The sequence below is a fragment of the Aedes aegypti genome, chromosome 3 (genome assembly GCF_002204515.2).
Source record: "Aedes aegypti strain LVP_AGWG chromosome 3, AaegL5.0 Primary Assembly, whole genome shotgun sequence".
In the NCBI taxonomy this organism is placed as follows: Eukaryota; Metazoa; Arthropoda; class Insecta; order Diptera; family Culicidae; genus Aedes; species Aedes aegypti.
The window spans coordinates 233,414,931-233,441,670 of NC_035109.1; the positions used below are offsets into that span (position 1 = coordinate 233,414,931).

General features: G+C 42.0%; 1 protein-coding gene across 1 annotated transcript; it reads right to left on the reverse strand.

Annotated features, from left to right (window-relative positions):
* Positions 1-5,474: 5,474 nt before the first annotated feature.
* LOC5576244 (tubulin beta-1 chain) lies at positions 5,475-23,369 on the reverse strand. The gene is made up of 2 exons (XM_001655975.2): positions 23,044-23,369; positions 5,475-7,223 (listed from the first exon to the last, which is right to left on the reverse strand). The coding sequence occupies exons 1-2, from the start codon at positions 23,098-23,100 to the stop codon at positions 5,937-5,939; spliced, it is 1,344 nt and encodes a 447-aa protein (XP_001656025.1). The 5' UTR covers positions 23,101-23,369; the 3' UTR covers positions 5,475-5,936.
* Positions 23,370-26,740: the final 3,371 nt, after the last annotated feature.

The window sequence follows — 26,740 nt, forward strand, 5'->3', positions numbered from 1 at the left end:
AAACCTTCTGTTACCTTCAGAACAAAACCAAGCTGTTTGTTTGCCCTCGAAACGATGTCATTAAAGTGATAGTTGAACGTGAATTCTTCGTCCAACCAAACGCCCAAATCACGGACACGTTGTACTCGTTCAATCGCTGTACCAGATAGCGTGTATTGGAAATGAATAAGGTTCCGCTTTCGGTTAAACGATATAACTTGGCATTTTTCAACGCTCAACGTCATGCAGTTTCGTGAGCACCACGCTTCGGAATCATTCAACAATCTCTGAAGGTGATGGCAGTCATCCAAGGAGTCGACGATCATATAGACTTTTGTATCATCGGCGTAGAACAGCCTGGTCCCGGGCGGTAAGACTAGAGATGCGTCGTTGATGAATAGTGAGAACAACAAAGGCCCAAGATTGCTGCCTTGTGGCACTCCGGATAAATTCGTGAATGAGCTCGATTCATTAGAGCCTATTTTTACGCATAACGATCGGTTGGTGAGATATGATTCAAACCAATCGATGAAGCTATCGGACACGCCACATTTGCGAAGTTTTTGTAGAAGGATTCCGTGGTCAACACGATCAAACGCCGCTTTCAAGTCCAGATACACTGCGTCCACCTGTTTACCAGCATCGATCGCTCGTATGCATTGCGTTGAAAACTCAACGAGGTTAGTAGTGACCGACCTTTTCGGGAAGAAACCATGCTGATCACTGGAGATGTACTGTTTGCAGCTATTGAATAAGGAGTCGTTGATGATAATTTCAAATACCTTTGAGCAGACACATAGTGAAGTAATACCATGGTAATTACTCACGCTACGTTTGTCACCTTTTTTATGAATTGGAAATAGGAACGACATTTTCCAACTTCGTGGGAATACTCGGCATCCAAGTGAACGATTGAACAGCTTCACCAAAGGTATAAGCAACGCTGAGCATCTTTTTAGTAGCGCTGGCGGAATCCCGTCTGGTCCAGGAGTGTAAGAGGGCTTCAGCTTGGTTATCGCACTTGCTACTTCTCGTTCTGAGATTTCAAACATTTCATAGCTGAAGACATCACGAGTAGTATCATCTAATGCAACATGAACTTGCGATGGCGCAGCAACAAAATTGTTGAAAGCACGTTGGAACTGTGCCGCGAAGAGTTCGCATTTGTCGCTGGCGCAGTCAGCTGACTGCTCGTCTAGTTACATCGATGTCGGTAGGCCGTTTTCTATCCTTTTCGAATTTATGAACGACCAAAATTGTTTTGGGTTCGTACGAAGGTTCTGTTCCGTTCTTCGTTTATAGCGAGCATACAGTAAAGCATTATAATTCCTGTGCTCACGACTTGCTTCATTGAATGCCAATTTTGTCTGTTGCGATCGATTATTGCAATAGCACCGAAGGGCAGCAGAACGTCGGCGCCTAAGCAGACGTAATTGACCGTTAGACCAAGGCGGCTTGCTGGGCGGGCGACGCGGTGGAACATTATTCGTGACTGCTTGGAGCACAGAATTCGTGAAGAAATCGACAGCTTCATTAATATCAGGGATCGAATCCAGATGGTTCCAGTCAACAGACATTAATGCGACATTTAATGACTCAAAATTAGCTTTTTGGAAGTTAAATCCAGTGTAGTCGTGTGACATCTCGTATGTAACTGGCAACGGGCACATGACTATCAGCTCAATTGCAGGATGATGGTCATCAAGTGTCGTGAGTGCTTCAGCCGCTGCAAGAAGTGTGAAATTAGGCAACACAGTATCACAGACGAGGACGAGATCGAGGGTACGGTTTGTCGTGTTCGTCAATGTGTTGACCTGAGAGAGTCCATGGAAGCAAAACCCATCCAAAAGTGCAGAACTCGCTGGGCACATACGAGAGCGATCTAGATCGACAGAGAGACGATTGTCCGCTTCAGCAGCCCAGTAGATGTCTGACTGATTATAATCACCAAACTGAAGAATTAAGTCGTTTTCTGAGAGGTTGTAGTGAACGGCTGCGATTGACTCAATATGACAACGAATAACATCCGCATCGTTCTTCATGTCAGGTGGTAGGTAAAATACCCCAATGCTCACATTTCTGTCAGGCAACAGGATCCTAACCCAAAGTTGTTCAAGCTGGTCATTGACAGGTGTAGGGTCCGAACAGCAATTGAATTGCGAAGAAACAGCTATCAAGACTCCGCCACCTCTCGATTTATTGCTGTTTAGAGCGCTGTGATCTGTCCTGAACACGGAGTAGTGACTCCCAAATAGCTGAGCTGACAATATGCGGTGGTCTAGCCAGGTTTCGGTTAAAACAATCACATCATAATCCAGCTCGGTAACAGCGAGGAAGAAGGACTCGATTTTTGTACGCAAGTCACGGACGTTTTGGTAGTAGATGCGCAGACTGGAAGGTATGAGATCGTCAGGTAGTATACTGTCAGCACATTCTGTGTACTTGCCTGACTGCACAGGTTGGGAGACCCCTTCACCACACCCTACTACAGGACCGGGACGGCTGTCGAGCGCTGGCTGCCTGGTCACGACTGTAGAGGGGGACAAAGGGGCTCCCGTAGTGCTAAGGATTGTGCCTCCCGGGTGTTGAAAACGATGCTCGTTGTTACTACGCATGTCAAAAGATGACGAATCAGCATTGGTCGCAGTAGGAGTGCCAAGAGAGATGTCTTCAGCTAAGCCATGGAGTACTTCTTCCAACGTCAAGTCAGGATACGGTGAAGATGATGAAGTGTAGCCGGAGGTACAATAAATTTGATTCGTATCAGGCAGTGAAAGCTCTCGATCATCATTGTACTTGCCTGAGATAGCGGACTGGGAGGCCGCCAATCCACAACTAGACTCAGGGCCAGGACGACTTTGAAGAACGCTGGCTGCAAATGGCGCGACTGAGCTAGAGTAACTGGCGACTCCCAAAGTGCTTTCTGTGGTGCGTCCTGGTAACGTTGCTTGATGCATTAGATGTGTGGTAGGCGTCGATGGTAAGTTGTTGTGGTCTGAGCAGCAAACGTTCTGAGTGCAGGAAATTTTATCACGCAACGAATAATTTGAATTACAAGAATACTTGCCTAGGCAAGCTTGATGGAAGACCCCCTTTCGACCACCAATCACAGGACTCAGACGACAGTGATGAGCGCAGGCAGCAGGAGGCAGGACTGGATTGGGGCGATTAGGGGCTTCCAAAAAGCTTTCTACGATGCGTCAGAGTTGCGGAATTAGCGTTGGTCCATCGAGGTAGTGGGCGTCACAAATGGGGAACGTTCCATCGCCGGAGTGATCGAAATGGTAGGTGTGGTCAACTGAGGTAGCCACATGTTTTTTGAACCGGTGCCTTCAAATTCCCGGAACAGGATACCTTGCGGCCATGTGTCCGAGTTAAGTGCGGTCTCCCGAAATTTCGAGTCCATTCCGACTTTGAACGATATGAAACTCATTCGACTGGTGTCAGCGCCTCTCTTTACTAGTGGCACTACCGTGACTGGATCCTAGCAATGAACACAGTCTTTAACTAGTTTCTCAACTGATTCTGATTTAACACTAGGATGGATTCGTGAGAGATACAGCCAAAACATTTCAGGAGGTTCGGGAACTGTACGAACTTCCGTGAAAACATTGTCATCAGCTACGATTCTCGTGCCAGTGACTAATGGTTTGCTAGTAGACAATCCCTCATTACGTCGACGTTTCAGCGGAGGTTGGCGCACGAGTCCCCCGGAGCCAGAGAGGGTGGGAGTAGAAAGTGCAATCCCTTTGGAAAGCTTAGCAATCTGCTCACCTTGCTTAGCGATTTCCTTTCTCAGTTCGGCGTAAGCAAGTTCTTGTCTCTCGGTCATTGCGTTAATCGCATCACCAAACGATGAGACAGTAACCTTGAAACGCGCACATTTCATTAGTTTCACACATTCATCGCACATCCAAAACAAGTTTGGACAGGTTTGCACAATGTTCACGAAATTCTTGTTCAACTTCGTAACCGAACATCTCAAATGAATCATCCTATCACAAAACGCCATACAGGAGACAGATTCGTCCTCTCCTTTGATAGGCTTTGCGCAGTGATCACACGCCGATGTCATGATGAATTAGGCACTTTAGAGGCAGCAACGGTGGTTTTCCAGTTAGGCCCTTTTCAAATGTTACGCTTGAATTTGGATTCTGCAGTGTCTCGTTTCTCGCAGCACGGGAGAAGTACGGTAGCCGAAAAAGTGCACAGAGAGCACAGCAAGTAAAACAAAACACAGCACTAATATTTCGCAGCAAACAGTATATTTACGACGGTCGATTTCGCAATGTTTTCACGATCTACGCGTAAACGTCCACACGACAGGTGTTGTTCAATCACACGGCTTCCACAATACACGAAATTCAATTCCGATAGTGAAATTTACGCGAGAAAAAACGGTACTAGTTATCGGTACAGTGCCTTTCACCTCACGTTGCCAATTGAATGTTTACGACCCTGGAGAAACGATTTATGGGAAGATAATATCTTATGTATGAATGTATATTATGAATGCTATCAATTAGGTAGTTATCCATCAAATTCCGTTTCCTTGATGAAGTCTCAACAATTCGAGCACTCACAACAAAGCACGCCATAAAAACCCACCACGAGGAAACCACAAACCGGGAAAGAACAGAACATCTTCAAGAAAGTATGACCAAACGAAGCGGAACGTGCATCAACCGACCAGGGAAACTAGAAGTTCATATTTAAGAACCATCCAGAGCAGATCAATTCGCAAGATTTGAGTTCGTCATCATATTTTAGCCTCGCCCGACTGTGAGGTCACGCGACCAAGAAAAGAACCGATTATGATTTGATTTCTGAGATTTCTTTTATTACTTTTCCGCCTTTTTTCCTGGCTGCTTCGGTCATACGGAATGGCCTCTCTTTTTGTTCTTGCTCTTAAAAAAAAAACGGAACAATCGTACCAACCAGCAGCATTTGCGCTACAACATTCCGCTATACAGATAGCTGTTAATTTTCACGCCTTTTGCTGCTGCTGATCCGTTGGATTTCCAATTATTGGAACGAACGATTTGATCTTTCGTTTCTTCTACTTAGCTGTTTTCCTTCTTTGTGTAAATAACAATAGTTAAAGCATTTTTTTATGTTTATCTGGCTCCAATCGATAGTAAGCTTTAAATTACGATTTAAATATTCAATTTTCTTAATTAGTAATGAAGAAAATTAGCTGATCAATAATTATAAGAGAAAAGTAATGTACTTTCTGCTACGATATAACGATTTTACATCTCTTTTGCACACATGCCTGTGAAGAGAGACGAATACGAAAGTGTGGGAAGAGAGAAGTGGGAAGAAATATGCAAAACACGAAATCAACACAAATCAGAGAAGAGAGTTCGCTTGGATAGGCGGTGTGGAAAGATGGGATCTCCGAACAAACCTAACGAACGAAATGGCAGTTTCTCTTGTTGGGAGGTTTTTGAAGCAAAAAAGTGCGCTAAAGAATAAAATCAAACAAGAAGAAATTGATTTTAGTTTGTTTTCCGTTTTTTTTTAAATTACTTCACTTTTATTCTTTTCTTTTTTGCTGAGCTGGCAGTGGTTACTAATTTTGCGACTTTTCTCTTGCTATTTTTTCGACTCTTTTTTAGTTGTTTTGTAGGATTTTTTGTTTTGCTGCGCTGGCTGTTTTGTTGGTGTTACTGCTGCTGCATTTTTTTCTTCACATTTCTGCTGTTGTTTTGTGGTTTTCGCTTGATGATGTTGTATTCTCTCCTGATCGATACTTTTTCGTTTTTCTTTTCGAAAAAAGAACGTTGCATTCTCTCTGAATTGGTACTTTTTGAGATTAGTAGTAGAAGTGGCGCAGATAGAGGAAAGTTTTTTTTTTTTTGGAATGAGAGAGTAGAGTTTCCCTTTGAGGGGGATGGGGAGATTTGTATAGAAGGGGAGGCAGGTTCGTGTGTGTGAGTGAGAGCTCAATTAGTTTAGTTTTCGTCAACTTCAGCTTCCTGTTCTTCGTCGAATTCAGCATCCTCGTCGGCGGTGGCTTCCTGGTATTGCTGATATTCGGACACCAGATCGTTCATGTTGCTTTCGGCTTCAGTGAATTCCATCTCATCCATACCCTCACCAGTGTACCAATGCAAGAAAGCCTTACGACGGAACATAGCAGTGAATTGTTCGGAGATACGCTTGAACAGTTCCTGGATGGCGGTCGAGTTACCGATGAAGGTGGCAGACATCTTCAGTCCTCGTGGAGGAATATCACAGACGGCGGTCTTAACGTTGTTGGGGATCCATTCAACGAAGTAGCTGCTGTTCTTGTTTTGGATGTTCAGCATCTGTTCATCGACTTCCTTCATCGACATGCGTCCTCGGAAAACGGCGGCAACTGTCAGGTATCGTCCATGTCGTGGGTCGCAGGCGGCCATCATGTTCTTGGCATCGAACATCTGTTGGGTCAGTTCTGGGACGGTGAGGGCACGGTACTGTTGCGATCCGCGGGAGGTGAGTGGGGCAAATCCAGGCATGAAGAAGTGCAGACGTGGGAATGGAACCATGTTGACAGCCAGTTTTCGGAGATCAGCATTCAATTGACCAGGGAAACGCAGGCAGGTGGTAACTCCGGACATGGTCAGTGACACGAGATGGTTCAGATCACCGTAGGTTGGGGTTGTGAGCTTCAGGGTGCGGAAGCAGATATCATACAGGGCTTCATTGTCGATACAGTACGTCTCGTCGGTGTTTTCGACCAGCTGGTGCACTGAGAGGGTGGCGTTGTACGGTTCTACGACGGTGTCTGATACTTTTGGCGAGGGGACAACTGAGTATGTGTTCATGATTCTGTCGGGGTATTCTTCGCGGATTTTCGAGATCAACAGTGTGCCCATACCGGAGCCGGTACCACCTCCGAGCGAGTGGGTCAGCTGGAATCCTTGCAGGCAGTCGCACGATTCGGCTTCTTTGCGGACAACGTCCAACACTGAATCGACCAGTTCGGCACCCTCGGTGTAGTGTCCCTTGGCCCAGTTGTTACCGGCACCGGACTGTCCGAAGACGAAGTTGTCCGGGCGAAAGATCTGTCCGAATGGCCCCGAGCGGACGGAGTCCATGGTACCGGGTTCCAAATCGACTAGCACGGCACGTGGCACGTATTTGCCGCCGGAGGCTTCATTGTAGTACACGTTGATGCGTTCCAGCTGCAGGTCTGAGTCACCATGGTAGGCTCCGGTGGCGTCGATTCCATGTTCGTCGGAGATGATTTCCCAAAACTGCGAGGAGAGAGGGGAGAAGCAGAAAAGTTACGGTTAGTCATTTTCGGGGGATCACTGGCGACTATTGTTCGAATATGCTGATAAGAGTATGGAAGTGACGAATGGTGATAAACAATTCAAAAAAGTTCCCGTGAATGATAGTGGGATATTTGGGTAAAGCCATTTGGCATAAACAAAATTAATTCCCTTCTTTCTGTTCTGGTTGAAACAATCTTATGCCAAATCGCGTTATCAGAGTTGACAGCGAGTAAGTGTATTGGAAATAAGAGCTTTAGAGGACGATCGAAAGAAGAAAGGCGCTTAAACCTAGGCTTTGGAGCCCGGATACAAGGAAGAGATACCGGTGTCTCATCCTAAAAGAAAAACATTCGGACCTATCGGAGTGTGCATTAAACTTCTTGGCTTCGCCACCGCCACCTACACAAATTCCATTCCAAAGTTTTTCTTGTACAGGTATATTCAACATATGTATTCAAATTCCACCTGGAAAGGATAACCCAAGAAGCTAGTCCAAAGATTAAACCAGCAATTCTCGATAGATTTTTTCGACAAAATTTTCTCAAAAAGGTCTTTCAAGAATTCGACCAATGATTCTTTCATTAAATTCTCAAGGATTTCCTTGTCACAAATTATTTTTGAATATTTCCAACGAAGCCCTCAAAAAATATCTACGAATTCTTTCAGGTATATCTCCAGAGAGTTAGAAACCATTGAATAAATTCCTAATAAAATTCAGGAGGTATTTCTGAAAGAAATTCTAAAATCTGTGATAAAAGTTCTAAAGAAATTCCCGATGAACTCCTGCAAGGATGACTGAAAGGCTTTTCAGGAAGTCTTGGAAGATTTCGTAGATATTTACAGAGACAAACCAGCTCGGGGCTGAAAGTCTGTATAATAAAGTAAAAGAAGAAGAACAAGATTTCCTAGATAAATCGACAAGATAATGGCACTTCTCGCCAGATCTCCTACGGCATTGTTCATCTCGCGAATTTGTTCATCTTTGTACTCATTTTGACAATGACGCCATTTTAGTTCAAAGTCACGTCAAACAAGAGTGGGAAATCAAATTGTCCTAAACTCGGCAAAAAAAGTCATTTGATTGCCGACAATTTTTAGTCAAACAGTTTGAAGAGATGCAATGATGACTCATCGCTATTATAAGTTACATTAGGGGAAAAGCACTAATTTTCGACCTACCCTACTAGATTGAGTTGACTAATACACGTTTGAACTCCCAACACCAGTCTATTATAACCATCAAGAAAACTGATAATTTGATTTAATAGCTTTGCCCTCCAAAACAACATGAAATAGATATTAATCAGAATAGTTTATGGGAAAAGTTGCCTTCGGTGTGTACATGCTTCAAAGGTCTCCCAAACCTGAGGTGCATGACTCATCATCATTCTCTTCGTCGTCCTTTTGCCAGCCCCATGAATAATATGCTGAGAAGGCACGCGATTGGCAGATAGACGGTTAACCCCACATACCTCGCCCCCGTTCTCGCAGGATTCCGGTAAAACACCGCAACCAGACCGGAACGAGGACAAACCAACACCCAGTCAGCAGCCGCCAGGATTTACTGAACACGGTGAGTCATGAATTTTTCATGCCGTTTGACCCCCCTCCCCCCACCAGCTGCCCCATTTGTGTTTGGTCGATAAATGTCGCACTAACCCTCTCTTTTCTACCGAAAACGGAAAGCCGAAGATCCTGCTGCAATGCGCGCATGCTCGGAACAACGCACACAAAAAGGACCCTGTAGTCGGTGATTATCGTGCTGCTGTTGCCATGTCGGGCAAGACAGAAAATGGGCCGTTGAACCCATTATGGGGATGTGGTGAGTCATCCATCGTCAGGATCTGGGTTGGGTAGCCTCGAAGGGAGAAAAATGAGACCATGGGCTCCGATTTCCTTTGTCTGCGAGTCGTAGTTCCGACGACTGTCGCACCACGGGTTCGAAGAAAAAATGCTTCCGATGATGGTTGAAGTGCTCTTTTGGGAGGTGTAGCAAGAAAGGGAGAATCGATGAGGTAGAAAGGAGAAACTACGGCAGCGATTGGAAAGCTTGTTTCGCTCTCTAAGCCATCATAGCCGAGTGTGTGGGCTGATTACTAGAGGGAAGGAGCCACAACGAGACACAGGTGGGCAGTGAAAAGCCACGTCACCCACACAAGCCACACTAGGGTTCCTAGTACCGACCCTTTTTTACTAGTACCGGTTCTACGGTACTGTAACTCACAGTACCGGTAGTACCGGTAAAATACCGGTACTGGAACATGTTTTGCAATAAATATAAAAAAGAAAATTATGGAAAAAAATTGATATTTTTTTTTCAAAATCGTCGAATAATACAGGATTGGTGAAGCTTATTCATTACTTTATAAATTATAACACTAACAACTGGTCCTAAAAAAATAATGGGTAAGCCGTTCTAGTTTTATAACTCATGAAATACGTACTTCGTTGAAAGTTTTTTTTTTTCTGACGTGGTTTCATTCAAAACTAAATCCATTCAAATCTGTCCGATAACTATCTTTAGTTAATCGTTTTATTGAAAATTTGAAAAACTGTTCAGAAGTATTATGTAATATTGTATGTGGTGCGGATATCGTTCAAAATGAATAATTTATGCACTATTTTCATGTTACCATCTTGTTTTTCATTCATAAAGTACGATTTGAAAATGCAAAGCATGTTCAAAGTTTAATGTTCAACTGCCATACGTGTGCGTATTCTTGTAACAAAACAACTAAAGATACAGAGAAAGCTTTTTCTGGATTCATCCAGATGTTGCTCGAATTGTTGGAAATATTTAGCTTTTAACTTGGAAAACTCGTAATACACGAATTATTCCGAACTATTTCTATCAATCTTTGTGCCATAATTGAAACACCTTTAAGTTTTTCGATATCTTGAATCCGTTCTTTATATTTAAACCTAGTTGTCTAGAAAGCTTGACATTCACCGTCAGCAGCTTCATTTGTATTCGATAATCAATAATTAATAATTCAATAATCCTGTTGGTTCCGTTCAACAACTTCACCCTCAGGTTCTTTAAATGTTCCGAAATATATTTTTAACAGAAACAAGATGCTCGTAATGAGCGTGCTTCTAACGAGATAAATTATCTTTAGTGCTGAAAATATTTCAATTGAAATGAGTCTTTACGTAATACGTTTCTTGATGGACTTGAGAATTTTGAAATCATCAAAATTTATTAAACTTACATGCTCTCTTTTGAGAAGAAATTAATTGATTCAAAGGATTGTTAGATTTTTCATCAGTACCGAAAATACCGGTACTCAATGCTTTCCAGTACCGGTATTTCGGTACCAAATATTGGTCGGTATTACCGGTACTTTCGGTACCGGTACTCCCGGTACCAAAACCCTAAGCCACACTGGATCGAGAGCGAAATCCAGGCCACTCGAAAACCCACTTTATGAGGGCATGGCTATTCGATGTTATCGATGTCATGCGTCCTCTTCCTCAGGACCGCAGCCACTTGCCATCCTCTGGACACATCTGAGCAAAGTGCACCCTAGAAACACCAACGAATGAAGTAGCCGTTGCCGCGCACAAGCGAAGCAAATTCACTCCCATCTATGACCATAAATGGGAGGAAATGTGAGAAGAATTTGCATTGAAACAGTGGTCCGCCATCCGTCCGCATCTTGTTCCGCGCCCTCCAGCCCGCAAACTCGAGGGTCATTGCGGACTAGCGGTGGCGACGGCGGATGATGTCATACGCGATTCGCACACGCGCAAATGGGCATCATATACCTGCCAGCCAGAATGACACAATACCTATTCCTCACGACCAGCCGGCCACAAATGATACAATTTTTTCAGCTCAGTGATAGGATACAAACGATTTGTCGCAACAACACAAATGTTAATTACTGACGCGAGAACCATATGTGGACGTAGTCCGATTTGCCGTCAAATTAACGGATGACGATGTCAGTTTTTCATTGAAAAATAGCCCTCCCCTAATGAAGTGACCTTAATGCTGTGGTCCGGCGATTGCAATCATCTGCGGAGAGTGTCAAGTCTTGAATGAAGAGACAGAGACAGATGCGCGCGTTTTGGGATGATGATGTCATCCGTATGGTATGGGACGACGCGAGTTGACACGCAAACTCATTCGGAACTGGAGAATCGCGCAGTTTGCTAGAATGGCTGCGATGACGGCGGCAGTTTGCTTGAGAAAGAGTCATTACAAATACATTATCAGTAACAGTCGGCCAACATTCATAGGAAGGTGGACTAATTTGATGATGCATGGCGATAAGAACTGTAAATACCGAAAAAATGGTAATAACGCTGATTACAGTTGTTGGTTCAACTTTTCAAATTTGCCAACCAGCGTTGAAGGCTGTAGCCGTGAGCAGTACATGTCATATGCCATGGTGAGATTAAATCCACCTTCTTATTTGCAGAATGGCATTGTTTGCCAACTGCAGATGTGCTTCGTTTGTGCAGTAGAAAAACATCCATAAATGTGCTTCTTGACCAGATGAATGTTCTCTGAAAGTTCAAGTGAATTTATACATTGCATGAGCATGGGCATCATATTTGACCTGAAGCGATTTCTATCTATGCATACTTGTATCGCTGTTCATAAGGTTTACCCAGGGTCTACTTAAAACAACGGAGAAGTAGGCTTAGCGAAGCAGTGTAGGTAAAAGCTGAGAGAGACTCGCGAAGAGGAAAAATATCAACGTCATATGCAGCCCAGATTCCCCTCTCACGAAACGTCAAATGCAGCCCACCGTTTTTATGGCTGAAAAAGTGAAAAGTATTGTGTTCAAAGTAAATTGTTATTAAAAACCTCAGTCAGCGGAGCAGTTTTTTCCAAAGTTGCTGATAAATCTAAGCAGAAGATCAATTATTTCTAATGTCTGCTACGTTTGCTGGCATGCAATTTCACTCAAACGGCTATTTATGATTCGATGTGATGCTAACTCAATCATTTTTTGCTGAGAGGTTCATGTGAGGGTTTGAACGGCTAGCGCATAATTGGTACAGTCATCTCTCCCTTACTCGATATTGAAGGGACCATCGAGTTAGGGAGGTATCGAGTTACAGAACACAAAAGCAGTGCAACTGCGTTCCAAGGGACCATCGAGTTAGCCATGAAAACCAATTTTTACTATGGTTCTCTAACTCGATATCGAGATACGGAATATCGAGTAAGGGAGAGTTAACTGTATAAACACAAAGGGGAATTAGAAAAAAAACTCAGCAATCACAGAAAAAGAAGACCGTCTTCGCGAGTCTCGTCTCAGGGTAAAAGCACTTCTCTCATGTTTTAGTTTACCGAATTGGTTGCATGACTATCATTAAGCCAAAAAAAAAGGCGAAAACTTAACTGCCCATAAACGCATAATTGTCCCATGTGAATAGGAAATCCAGCAAACATGGGACTGACATGCATTCATGGGCAGTTAAGTTGACACACATTTATACCGCAATGAATAACATTGTAGAATGCCGTACAATGATTATAGTTGAATGTTATCAGCAATCTAGAGCAGAATTGTAATCCCATAAATGAGCTTAGGGTTAGAACAGAATTCCAGCCAGCCTACTCCTACTACCACTGCAGAACGTATTTTCACAAAATCCTTGAGAAAGTTGGTGGCATTTCTGACAGATTTCTGAACTCTTATAAAAGCGTGGACAGCATTCTAAAATATTCCAGAGCAGAAATTTGAAACTAAGTATTGGTAAGATTGTGACGGAATCCATGGAACAATTCTTACACCAGGCATTGCATAATCCGAAGCAAGATTCTCACAGTCTCACAAAATCCTAGGCAGGATTTTCAAACTACACTAGATGTGAAATGCTGTCGGTGATTTCTTATACAATTATCATTGTAGTACTGATCATTTTTCGAAATCGGAAATATACAAACACAGCCTCTGGGGTCCAAGCGCTGGGACCGAACAATTGTTAAGAAAACCGCAAAAACTTAAGTGCCCCTGTTTCGCTCTCACTCTCCAATCAATCACTTTTATATTTATCAATTTATTTTAGTCGTTTACTCCCACCGTACGCCGCGGAAAGCGATCGGTCGCGAACGAACCATTGTACCAAACTCCCAGGAGGTTGGTAGAAGGCTATAATTTGAGTCGCCGCTCTGTGTCCCCGCGCAATCAACGATCGCAAATGGCGAAACGGGAAAGCAGCAGCATCTGAAACTGCGCGAAACATGGGAAAGTTTTGGAGCCCGCCGCTGCAGCAGGTGCTGCTGGGCTGCGGTTATTACGGTGTGATTGCAGCAACTGATATTTTACTGTCATTGCTATACACACAACATGTGGACCCTCTCGTGTGTGTCGTAAATTTCTCCTTTCTCTGGCACTTTAGTGAAAATGCAGTGCCTTTTCGAAGCTAATTCGGTAAAATTTGATCAGCAAAATTATTAGAGCGCTCATGCTCTCTAACGGAATTGTAAGGTTTCGGGAGCGTCGCCGACATAATCCCAGCATCATCGTTATTTCCCGTGTAGAGCAATTTAAGCAGGGTGTGGCGTGCCGGCTGCTCGATCAAGTATAAACTACTTGCGCTCGTACCGAATAAGGTAATAACGCGTGGAGCTTCGAGTCTACCCTCTCGGAACACATTTAAGAAGCCATCTTTTATCGGTTCGTTCCTTCCGACGAGCCGCCTTGGAACAACGGCAGCGAAAAAACTTACAGATAATCGACTAATATTCATTCCTTTCATGGTTGAGCTGAGCCGTGCCATAACCGAAAGGCTAGAATTAACTGTTTATAGTCGACTGCTGCTGCTGCTGTTGGATTCGAACGAAGCAGGGCACGTGAGTAGGAGGTTTGAATTTTTATTACAAGTCGTTGCCGCCGTCTATAGCCATGACGAGATCCCACCAAGTGGGTGTAGCAGGGTTTCTTGAAGAAGTAGGTATGAACTGCCCGTGGGTTTATGGTTGATGGCGTTTAGCTGTAGAGCTCTCATTGATCGAACGAGATCATGGGAAACTGGTTCCTGGGATGTGGAGGCGTTGTGTGATCGATCGCATTTCCGGGCGAAATGACTTTACGAGCATTTAACAAGTTCCAACTTTGCGAAAGTGACTTAACATTATCACAAAAATCAGACGATATCTTTGTAATGACTGAGTTAGTTACTGAGAGTACCTAATCGTAAACCGCATGGGAAAGACCTAAAAAGATATCCTTTAGAATTATCTTCTGTAGACAGCATAGTAAACTAGATAGTACTAACTTAGTTGTACAAAGACCTTATAATCTTAAATAAGCCCAAGCGAGTTATGACAGTCGTTACCGTATCTTGTGGTACTAATCTCCCAAAATATCGTAACAAATTTCACTAAATGAAAGATGTTTCCCAACCGCGATCAATCGTGGGAAAAAACTGACAGCATTTTCATTTCCAAAAAGCGTGTCGATCCGCAAAGAAATGCATAATTTAGTAGCAGGTGAATTTCTCTCGCAAAATTTCCCATTCAAGTCATCCAACTGTATCGACAAGGTTTTGATGCTCAGCGCAAACAATGCCGCGTGGCAAAATTTGCAATTTGGATTGCTCTTTCCACCTCTCTCTCGACGATGCCGGCCGGGCCCCAGCACTGTTTCACGATCACTTGGAAACAAGCGCTTGACCGGCGAATTTTCTCAAAAAAAAAGAAAAGCGATAAAAAAACATGACAGAAGCCAAATTGGCCTCATATTTTCCTACCGGGCCTGAACAACAACAACAGCAAACAACAGCCCCGGAAGAGTGTAAGCAACGTGTCAGCGATAAAAATGGATTATTTTTGGAATGTGCACGATGATGCGCGATCTTCATGTAAACCCTGCTCGGTTTACGAAGAAAAACGAAAGGTATGACACGGCAGATCACCGACCCGCCGCGACCTTCCACCTCTATTAGGGAGGATCATTTCACGCGCTACGAGGCCCAAACAAAACTTTCTCTTTTCTGGTTTTCTTGGGTCTCCTCGAAAGAGCATTCCGGGACGAGAGGGGGCGGTCGGTGTAAGGCACTTCAGACATCGGGACTTGTTTCCGATTTTGACAGCGCAGACGAAGATCGGTGGAAGGATCATTTGGAGACAAGCCAACAGTTCTGACGGAAGTCAATGACACACCCTATGTGTGGATAAGTGAAAAAATTCTCTTGTGTGTACTTTTGGGGTGTGGACACCCGCGATCACTCCGTTATTTGTTTAAAAAGAGATATGATCGCAGTGGTGCCACGTCGTACTTAACAGCTAGGCGCAGTGATCGTCGTCGCATCCTAGGAAATTTCCTGACTCATTTCGAGGAACAACTCTGTCTCATGAATGAAACCATTATCTGAAAATAAATCCGGCAATCACTTCCCATAAGACGTGATCGAGTAGGAATAGTGAGTGCCGCGGTCCAATCACCGATCGTTCCTCTTCATTCGAGCGATCGTCGTCGTCATCGTCCGCTTGAAAGCGAGGGTATTGAAGTGTGAAATTTGAGTCTGTAAAATTTCGTTTTAATGACTCTGCCAACGGCAACGATGACGTGCTGCGCGCGGACAGAAAAAGAAGGGGCACGCCCGCTAACAGTACCAATCAATCTCACATTTCGTTGTTAGCGTTAATGCTCTAATTAATCTACGACACATAACGAGAGGGGGGGTTGAAGATAAACTGAAAGTGATGAATCCCCGCGTTTGAAAGGGATCCACTTTCATAGCACATGGAGCACCCCGGTGAACCGTACCTCCGGATCAATGGCACATGAACGCGATCCTACGAAAGAGACCGTGTAATTCCGATTGGATTTGCGTAGGTATTGCGCGCATCGCATCACAGTAAATCCCGCAGTGAAAGGCATTGGCGTGCATGTCGACGAAACTGACAGCACTGCATTCCGACGTATTCTTCGGTTTTGTGTTCCCACGTTTTGAGCCACCCGGAACTGACAATGGGGCTCCCAGTCGGATTGGACCAACCCAAAAAGGAGACCAATCTCGGCGGCACAAACATAAATCATAACAAACCGAAAGGAGGCCAAAGAGCCGGCTAAAACTTTTAATAACAACATTTCTCGTCTTTTCCAATCTCTGCGGCCGACCCCAACACTTTCTACTAGAAACGGCCAGCGTTTGTCAGCCCTTGCCAGCTTTTGCATGGAAAGGCCAGTATGTATAATTTTTCGTTCAACCTTCCATTTATAGCCCTACACTTTGCCCAAAGACGGTGCTGCAGCCTCCGTTTTCTTTATACGGAGCGGCGGCGCAGTTGTCATTTTATGTCATGTCATCGAGCAGGTTTTGAAACCGACCCCGAACGGACCACAAATGCCAAGCGGAGAACGTGCCAAGAGCCAAGCCGAGACTCAACGGCGATGAGATGGCATGCACTGCCGCCGCTTAGCTTTGGCCATCGAGTACAGTTATCTTTTTCATCCCACTTTACGAGATTGGCTGCTAAAGAGACGTACCGAAGCGCATTCCAGCGCGTTGCAGTCATCGTCTTCTCGCGCTTCTTCCTCCATACCTGCCGCCGACCAACAACTTCAGACAGTCGTACAGAAGGCCCCACTCTTCTCGATAGAAAAAGTAACAGAAAAATAACTGTATAGAAGCCGGGGCTACCATTACCGATGCTTCCACGGGGGAATGGCTTTTCCTTCGCTACTTCCCAATCGGGTCCTCGTGTGTCTATTTTTCCCCATTGGAAATGATTTCTCTACAATGAACGGTAGAAAACCAGTCAGAAGGAACGAAAACGATTCGAGGCCCGCCGACGTTTTCGATGTCACACATTTTGTCCAATAGGGAACCGTAAAAGGTGCTAATTTTAGAGCTCATTCGTAGGGTTAGAGGAACCATATGGGAGTTTATTCCCTATTATTTAGGTGGCCAGCATTGACTGCGGTTCCTCGGAATGGAAATTGGAACCGAGTGATGTGTGGTCGATGACTAAATTTAAAACTTTTTAATGGCAGTTGATAGATTTACGGTCCAGTTTACGGGTTTTCCGTAAATTGATGCCTTCAAACGTTTTACCTTTGGTATTCAGCGGAATGCTAACTAAACTAGAAGGCATAAAAGGAGCTTCACACTTATCTATGGTATACCTGAACAAATCGGTAGAACAAATTGAATCATTTGTATGAGAGCAAATTGATAATCGTGAGAATTCTCTCGGAATAACGTATAGGAAGTATGTCAGTCAACATTACTTGTGGGTAGTATCCACCTCGTAGGTGTGTGACAATGAATATAGATGTCATGAAACTTAGCTTCCAACACTCTTATTACAGCTACCATCCAACAACATATAGGGTTCTGCACCGCTTTGATTTTCTATGGGATTTTGAAAGAGAAAGAAAGTTTTTGTGTAAGTACTCACAATCAACTTTTACAAAATAACCAAAGCGTGTGCTATTGTCCAAACAACTCTTCCTAACTCGATATTTCATATCTCGATATCGAGTTGAAGAACCTTAGTTAAAGTTGATTATCATGGCTACCTCGATGGTCCCTTGGATCGCAGTCGCACTGGTTTTGTGTTCTGTAACTCGATATCTCCCTAACTCGGTGGTCCCTTCAATATCGAGTTACAGAGAACTGACAGTAATGATATCATTATTTATTTCAGAGTATCACGTGCAAGAAATGGAAGGATTATTGTAAAACCATGTTCTTTATAACAATGGCGTTACATATAAATAACTCCACTCTCGATCCCATATTCATGTCGTCACATGAAAAATCCATTAGTCCAAAAAGTTTCGCTTCCAACTGGAATCTGGGCATATCCCATTCGAAACCCGCGACCAAATGGTTCCCCCACAACACATCTCTATTGAATTACGCAACCAAACCGGCAAAAGTTCGTTTTCCTGTCCCAACACGAAAAAAAACCCGATGAAAACGGAAAACATCTGCCAGCTGTTGGTCCCATCCTTTCCTTCCGATAGAATACAGACAAACGCTCAACAGCACGCGCTGCTACCGAAGGGACTTTCAAAATTCGAAACCCAACAGGCAAAGCGGCGGAAGCGTCACCTGCCCTTCGGGAATCGCGCATCATTTACAACGGTCAAAAATCCACCCGAAGCCGCCGTCGTTTGGCCGGTTGGCGTAAGCATTTTAACGTACTTTTTGTGCGTACCTACGTCGTTTGTGCACTGTTTCGCGAAGGCTCTCTCTTTCGGGGTTGCAAAAACGCTATTCTCCTACGGACCCGTTTGCAGCCGTTGGACGTAAACATCCAACGTAAGCGAAAAGTGGTAAAGCCATTGGAATTCCAACTCACCACATGCAAACGAATGTGAATGGAAGACAAAATAGGGGAAGTGAAAACTTCAGGATTTGAATACAAAATGTAGGTACAAACAGTGAAAGAGTAAAATACTATGATATGCTAAACTAGCTATACTTTTTAGGCCTTAATTGGATAATCAAAACGATTGTGTTCTAAAAATTACCAGATTCACATAGAAAATAACAAATAGAAAACATGTCTGAATTTAAATACCAATTTTTGTACGACAGAACTTTTTGTTAACCAAAAGGAAACAATGTGAAAAATTGAAACCGGATTTAAACCTTCATGAGGTTGTGTTAATTTTCGGACTGCCATGCAAAGTATGCGAAAAATTGCACAATGAGGTAAAAAATAAGAAATACCAAAGCATTTTCGATCCACACAATTATGATTGGAATTCATAAGTTTGGCTTATGATTTTGATGTAGAATTTTATTACTTATTGTCATATCATAAGTTATTCCATCAATTTCTCTAACCATCGCAATGATAATCACAATTGAAATTGTCAAGCATAGAATAAGTATGCCTACCATTTTAATCATGTAAGGAATTCGATTTGAAAACATTTAACATGCGCTGAAATTCAAACCTTCGAAAGCGGAACAGTTCGACTAGTGATAGCTGTTAAAATCATTTCGAAATGTGATTCAATAAGAATTATTTATAGATTTCAGTTCTGAAATTTACTGTCTCATTTGCGAAACAGTAATGTAATCATAATTTGACTAGTATATCATGATTCATGGAAATCTAAAGATAGGGTTAGTAGAAGCAATACAGCAAAATAATAGTGACTAGATGCTCTAATACCCATTTTTTTTTAATACACAAGATTCCAAAACGTACTCCGTCAAAGGCAAGGTTGGATATAAGAGGGATGAAATATAAACAGTCAGCAAAGCTATCTTGTATCTTGGGGTGGAAACATACCAAAAATCTTGCATCTTGTCACGTTTATTCACAGAAGAGAGGATCGATTAAGATAATCCGATCTTGTTACATTCGCCCTAATTCTAGCACACGCTTGAACTATTCCGTATGGACGAAGTAAACATTGAGAAAAAGGCGACCAAGGTTTGAATTTGAAATTCGGCTTCTCATACAAATGTTCATAATTTTCTTGTACATTTCTGCATTCATTTAGCACTACAACACAGATTACTCATTTTGCTTCTACTGATGAGCAAAACATGTAAACTTCAACTCAATTTACGTTTTTCAGTTGCTATTTGGGTTAAAAGTTCATATCGAGACTTGTATGCCTTTGGAGGAATCATTGGGAATCGTTTTTAAAAAGCATCAGTGACAACCCCCCATGTAAAATGCTGAATTGATCTCGAACGTAGTTAATCCGAATACATTGAGGTCCGTAATTTACGCGATCCAAGTATCTACGAACCATTCGTCTCCATCACAAAGTGTTTATGATGTCATATCAGAGAAGCTATTGGCTTATCTTCGGAAATAGTTTTGTTGAGATTCATTCAGAAATTCGTAGATTTCTTGTAATTTTTCGTCTTCAGAACTTTTATCATGAATCCATTAAGTTATCTGTCAGATATACGTCTTGGGTTTCGACTATTGTCCAAATACCTTCGCCAGGAAATGCAACCCGAAATTGTTTCCGAAATTTTACTTGAATTTTTCGTATAATTCTTATTTGAATTATACAGACGCTAGGAATCTGTCGCTATCTTGACTCTCTGATTTCAATATCAGCATAATTATTGTCTGTAAAACATTACGGTCTTACTGTTTCAGTTTGATGAGTTGGTCCGGATTATCGAACGCTAGGTGCGCGAAACAATCGCTCTCTTAAAGTCTCTTAAAGTTACCCAAAATTGAACTTTTTTATGCTTGATTCTTTTAAACTTCACGACGCATGCTATTTTTGGCGAAGTTTCTTTATGTGTCATTTAAGAACAGATTTTTCAGCACTTGTTTAAATTAGACAACTGATGTGTTGGTCCAGAAAAGCACGAGATTTTTTGGCGAATTGTACTTAGTTTCGTATAACTTCGTTTAAGCGTGTGTAAGGTGAGTTATACCATCAGTCTTACTCCAATAAAACAAAGTATAATTTGCATACGAATTTCTAATGGAATAACGACCCAAGAAACCACTAATGAGACTCATAAGAAAAACTTATGAACTTCAATCGTTCATTGCTCCCATAACAATGATTCTTTGTAATCTCTCTTACGCGGAAACTGACATTTCTGTCAAAGCGTGAGCCAAAGAAACATGCGTAATGTTCGTTTTGCACTTTTTTGTGTGGATTGTAACCTACTCAAAACTATTTCGGCTGAAGTTGTTTTTGATATATAAAATACATGCAATATTTGCCTTTTAATTTTCCTTCCAATGCGATATTAAATTGTAGATTTTTTTCTGCTCCTTATTAGTTTCAAAATGTAGCTCACAGAAATTGTCGCGTCCGTGTTGGTCTGTTGTCAAAATCGTTCCATTTTACTTCCGCTAATCTCTGATATAAAGTCAGTATTATGAATTGATATAACATAAAATACTCATAATAAGAAACATGCAATTTTGTTCAAAACAAAGAAAATAATAATTTCTTAAGGAATAATTATGATTTGGTGTTACAACGATTATTGTTAAAATTTTAAGTTTTACTTAAGATTTTGGTAATTTAATTGAATTACTAAATTTTCTAAGTCAATCAATGAAAATCTGAATCGAAGCAATTATAAATGCCTATTAGAAATTATCAATCGATAATTTTAATTTGCCTTTTATTTCAGGCGTGCTCAAAAATTGATATGTATTGATAACATGTGATCTGCTTTCGATTAACATGTACCTAACATTGAAACCGAAACCATTTTTCTAGCGATTGCTATGAAAATTATTTCAAGTACTGGTTCCTAAATAATTTAAAGCTCTCACTTATAAAACTTGTGATTCCATTTTCGAAATGATTAAGCTTTCAATTAAACCATTGGCTGGTCCATTTTTCCATGATTTATGGAAAATCCAAGTATTTTTGCCTCAGTAAGAGCCGATGTTCTTTAAATTTGCGAAAAGAAAGATATTCATAATCATAAGATAATCAGGGCTGTTAAATGTCATGAATATCACATGACTTTGACATTTGAATATTGCTAATAAAAAGGTTTTTCCCGATGAACTTTTCCGAATCACTATCGGCTAGCAATATTTACTGATGCTATATTTAGACTAGGAATAAGTTATATGCATTTTATTTTTTTCTAAAATTCTGACACTGCTAATGATAATGACATATGAATATATAAATAAAAATGAATAAAAATGATCTTACGTAATTAATAGACAGCCTTGGCGAGACTTTATAATGACTCGTTACCAGCCCTGCTAAATATTTTTTGCTCAGTGAATGAATGGATCGAAAATAAGTGTTGGTTCGTCCACTAGTGCTTTTGCCCTATGATATGCTGAGTTCATGCCAACAATGCTGTCAATTTGCACACTGTACTTTGACAGATTCACGTCAAAGTGACCAATGTAAGATAAAAATATAGTAAAAAATAATACAGAAAAATAAGCCAAATTTCCAGAAAATTCTTGCAATTTGACGAATTTAACTGGACATTACCCTTGCGCTTTGGTATTGGTTTAATAGCGAGACGACGGGAGTATTCAAAGTTAACGGAAATTTCTCAGCATACAAACGCAACGATAGTATTTGTGTAATCCCGACTACCGCCCAAATCCAATTTCTAACCTCTCGTCTCTCCGTTTCACCTTTCCGGAAATAACACGCAAGCGAACCGGGAGGATTAAATTGAAAGCCGCGCGCGTTTCTCTCGCACACCAAACAGCACATTTTCCCCGCCCTGCCGTATAACCGTCAAATTCAAACACAGCAGAAGCAACTGACGACGTGTGCGTCCCCTGTCCCGGCATTTCCACTGCTTGGTGGTCGTAAAGGAAATTGTACAAACCGGCTCACACAGCTCGACACAATTCAACGAAGTTGCAACCGGTGAAATTCAGCCGGTGACAGAAAAAAAATCTGTTAGAACTTCTTCCATTATCTGCCGCACCGGAATCGATTCGATCAATGTCTATGCCGGCACTAGGACCGGAAAACTGCAAATTTCGTCCCACTTTTGCAAAGCGCCTGCGCCACGCGTCACTATCGCAATGTCGATCGGCACCGGAACCGTATTCGGAACTGAGAAACACCTCTCCATAATGCCGAAGGATTCTTCTCGCCACATCCTTTCGCCCGGTAAAATCGATTCCATCCATGCTGGAACTCAACACCATTGAAACCAAGCACTGTCCATTTTAAACCGTTCGGAGCGAGAAGCCATTTTGGAGCTTCCAGCTCACACAATGGAACTCAGCAACCCCCGTTAGCTGACACTTTTCGTCCACGCTTTCACCCGGAATCAAAGGGAAAAATCGTCCAATGTCACTTCAATTTTTCTTCTAGGTTGATTCAGCAATTTCGTTCCCCGGAATGAAGAAAACAATCTTTTGAATCGCACTCACCTTAGCTCCAATTTGGTTTCCGCACTGACCGGCTTGGATGTGGACGATTTCTCTCATGGTGAAAGGTTTTTTTTGTTTCTTAACAAATTAACAGAGAAACTTCGGCGAGGGCTGCTCTTAAATTCGAGTTTTAAAACTTGTCTGTTTTTCACACTTCACTCCTTTTTTTCTGTTCTTCTGCTGCTTTTTTCTCCTCAAAGCACAGAAAGAAGACACAAACGGGCAACAATCAAAGAACGCCGAGACTGTACTCCTTGACGATCACACACTAAATGAGCTGCTCTGAAGGGGACTAGTCGCTTTTTGCTCTCTCTTGTCGACAACGCCCCTTGCGGTTCGGGTTTTATGAAGCTCGACCACACGCACACCGACACACAGGCGGGACGAATACGGATATGCATATGCATACACATCGTCGTTTCGGGTTTTCAGTTCGAATCGGACGATGCGGCGAGAGAGAGAGTCGTCTCGTTGCTACACCACACGCAATCCGACGAAAAAGCTTGAATGGTGTGGGAGTAGTGGTGGTGAGCCGGTATGCGTCATGCTCTACGCGAAGGTGGTTAAGGTAAAGTGCCTAATTATTGTCTCATTCAGGTGAAAACGATACATCGTATAAAAATCGGATAAAACGAAGTCTGTCTGCACCATATCAAGGGCGTAAGTAACATGATCAACTGATGATTTTCCGTATTCAATTTCTACACCATAACGCTTTATCATAGTATCAGAAAAGCTAACTTGAGACCTAAGGGATGGTACACAAATTATGTCACGGTAAATTCCAACTTTTTTGACCCCCTCCCCCTCCCTTTGTCACGCTTTTTGTATGAGTCCTCCGAAAATTTTGTAAGGCTTGTCACGCTTGGCTTGACCCCCTCTCCCCCCTTGGAGCGTGACGTAATTTGTGCATGACCCCTAATGTGAATATGAACTATAACACTGTTTCACATTAGGTCTCAAGTTTGCTTCCATCTCGTCACCTTCATTGAATGAAGTTCAATCACAGAAGAAAAGAGCCATGATGAGGAATCATGTTACTTCCATTCTTATTCTAGCACACGCTCGATAGATGAACATCTTGTGTAAAAATTAAAACTTCTGTGGCATTTTGGTCGACGAAGTAAACGTGAAAGTTGAAACTTTGACCTAATTTTTGAACTTGAATTTTAATTATGTATTTATCGTTACTTAAGTGGAAAAATTTGACAAGGCATTCGGAAGAACATGCTCTGCCATATTATTGAATAAAAATGAGTTTTGTCTAAAGTTGTAGGATTCTTCAAAAGGAAAAAAAACCTCAGATCATTGATTCTGAGAAAAATCGATGTAAATATTGTTCACCACATTTTCAATTCCTATTTCTCAGTGATTAGAGTACTCAATGTAATTTCTTGCTTGTCGAGTGTCGATTTACTATTACACGTTAACAGTGATGCATTTTAACGCGTTCAGTTCAATTTATGGAATGGAGTAATCATTGAACTCTAAAATGAGCAGAAAATTAAGCGCAGATTGTTCTGACAGATTTCACGATATCTTACCCTGCCAAAGTTGTTTGTAAGGTGCTCAAACCATGACATAATATATTTTATTATATTAAATTGATTTTATTGTTGATTCAAGAAATATTTTCCAAGTGAATACCAAAATCTATTTTTAATTTCCATTGTAGTGTATTGCGATCTGAACTTGGCGTTCGAGAGCAACGGCAGTCTCCAGCTCGCAAGTTCACTGTCTACTCCGTTCTCGTGCAAAATTTGAACTTGCACGTTAATAATCGATTTGATTCTGAAAACTGTCAAAAATATGGAATAAATTATGCGTTTAAATGCTTGGCCCATTTTCGATTTCCAACCAGGCATGGGCCTTTTTTATGGTAATAAATCTACGAGCTGTTGAGTGGAATACTTCGCAGCACAACATACACGATATATTACATTAACATTAACATAGTACACCATTAGTACTATGGAGAGCCCGGTAGAATCAAGAAAAAGTTCAAAATTAAGAGTTCGCGCTACATGTGAATTTGGAAATTCCAGGATATTATCGACGCTAAAGTTCGACAATGGCTCTTGCGGTATTGTCATATGTTAATCCATAAAAAAAATGGGGCGTCGTGTGTGTATACGAGTACGACTGTAGTCAACCACACGCATACCGTTGTGTCCGTTCTCTCTCCGCTCTTCGTTTCGGTTACTTACCACTACCGGCACAAGAAAGCCCGAAACCGAAACCCGAATCGAAAGCAGCATCGGGTGAGCCCGCCGCCGCATCACCAGCAAAGCAACAGCAGTCGCTCGCATCGCAACACAACGCAATGTTTAGCATGTCATCGGGTGTAGCGCACCAATTTGTGCTGACGTGATGTATGCGAATGTTCATTGTTAACACTTCAGTCGGTGCCGGCAAACTTCGTCTTGCCATCAGGCGGCATCCATTTATTACGTAACGCTAAAATTGAAAATTTTTGACCACCTCCCCCGCCCCCCCCCGTAACACTTTTTGTATGGAAAATTTTCCGAAGACGGAATTCAACTCAATTTTGGGTTGTTTCAACGCAATTCCGTAGTTGAGCCCAATAACTCAATTTTGGCTAAATTTCCAAGGTCCCCACTAGGTAGTTTGGCTTTAATTCCATTAGAAAAATATACTCAATTTTGGGTTGATTTAACGCAAAATGGAGTTCTTTCGACCAAACATAAGAAAAGTTGCATTTACCCAAATTTGGCTTATTGGGCCAATGGGGGTACCCCCATTGGGTAGATGCAGCTCTCTCTATTTTTAACAACATTCGTGTGGGAGAAAGAGAAAACCGAGAGATTTTGGGTTGAAACTATAATCGATATACTTAATTTTGGGTAAAGTAAACTCAAAAATTAGGAAAAAATATTTCTCCGTGTAACACACTAACCATATTTTAGAAAGAAAAATCGATGTAAATTTCAGCGTAAATCATGCACATGAAGGGAATGTCAGATATGTCGCAAATTTACACGTCACATCGTGTAAAATTACAATGGCATCATGTAAGTTTCCGCTATATATCGTGTAATCTAGCATGGACTCTAACCGATTACGTGACAAATCGCATAAATTTACATGATGTTGATGTAATATTACATGATGTGTCATGTAAATTTGTGACAAATCTGGCATTCCCTTTATGTGCATGATTTTACGCTGAAATTTACATGGATTTTTCTTTCTGTGAACGATATTAGGAAAGCCACCACCAAAAAGGAACACATATCAAGCGTGTGCTAGAATAAGGGCGTAAGTCGCATGATCGATTTCTCTTCATCGATCCTCTCTTCTGTGAATAAAGGTGACAAGATGCAGATTTGTCAGCATTTATTCACCTCAGGAAGCAAGATTACATCGGTACCTAGCGCCCTGAAGTGAAAAAGTGCTGACAAATCCGCATCTTGTCACCATTATTCACAGAAGAGAGGATCGATGAAGAGAAATCGATCATGCGACTTACGCCCTTATTCTAGCACACGCTTGATATGTTCTATTATAGCAAACAAGTTGGAAACGATGGAGAAATGTTGAGTTGCAATTTACTTTAAAAAAAAAAAAAACAATATCGAATCGTCACCAACAAGAAGTTTGTTTTAAAAAACATATCAAGCGACAAACAAGAGCTCGGTATAGAACACGAAAGAAAGCAGACCTTAATGAAATTTGT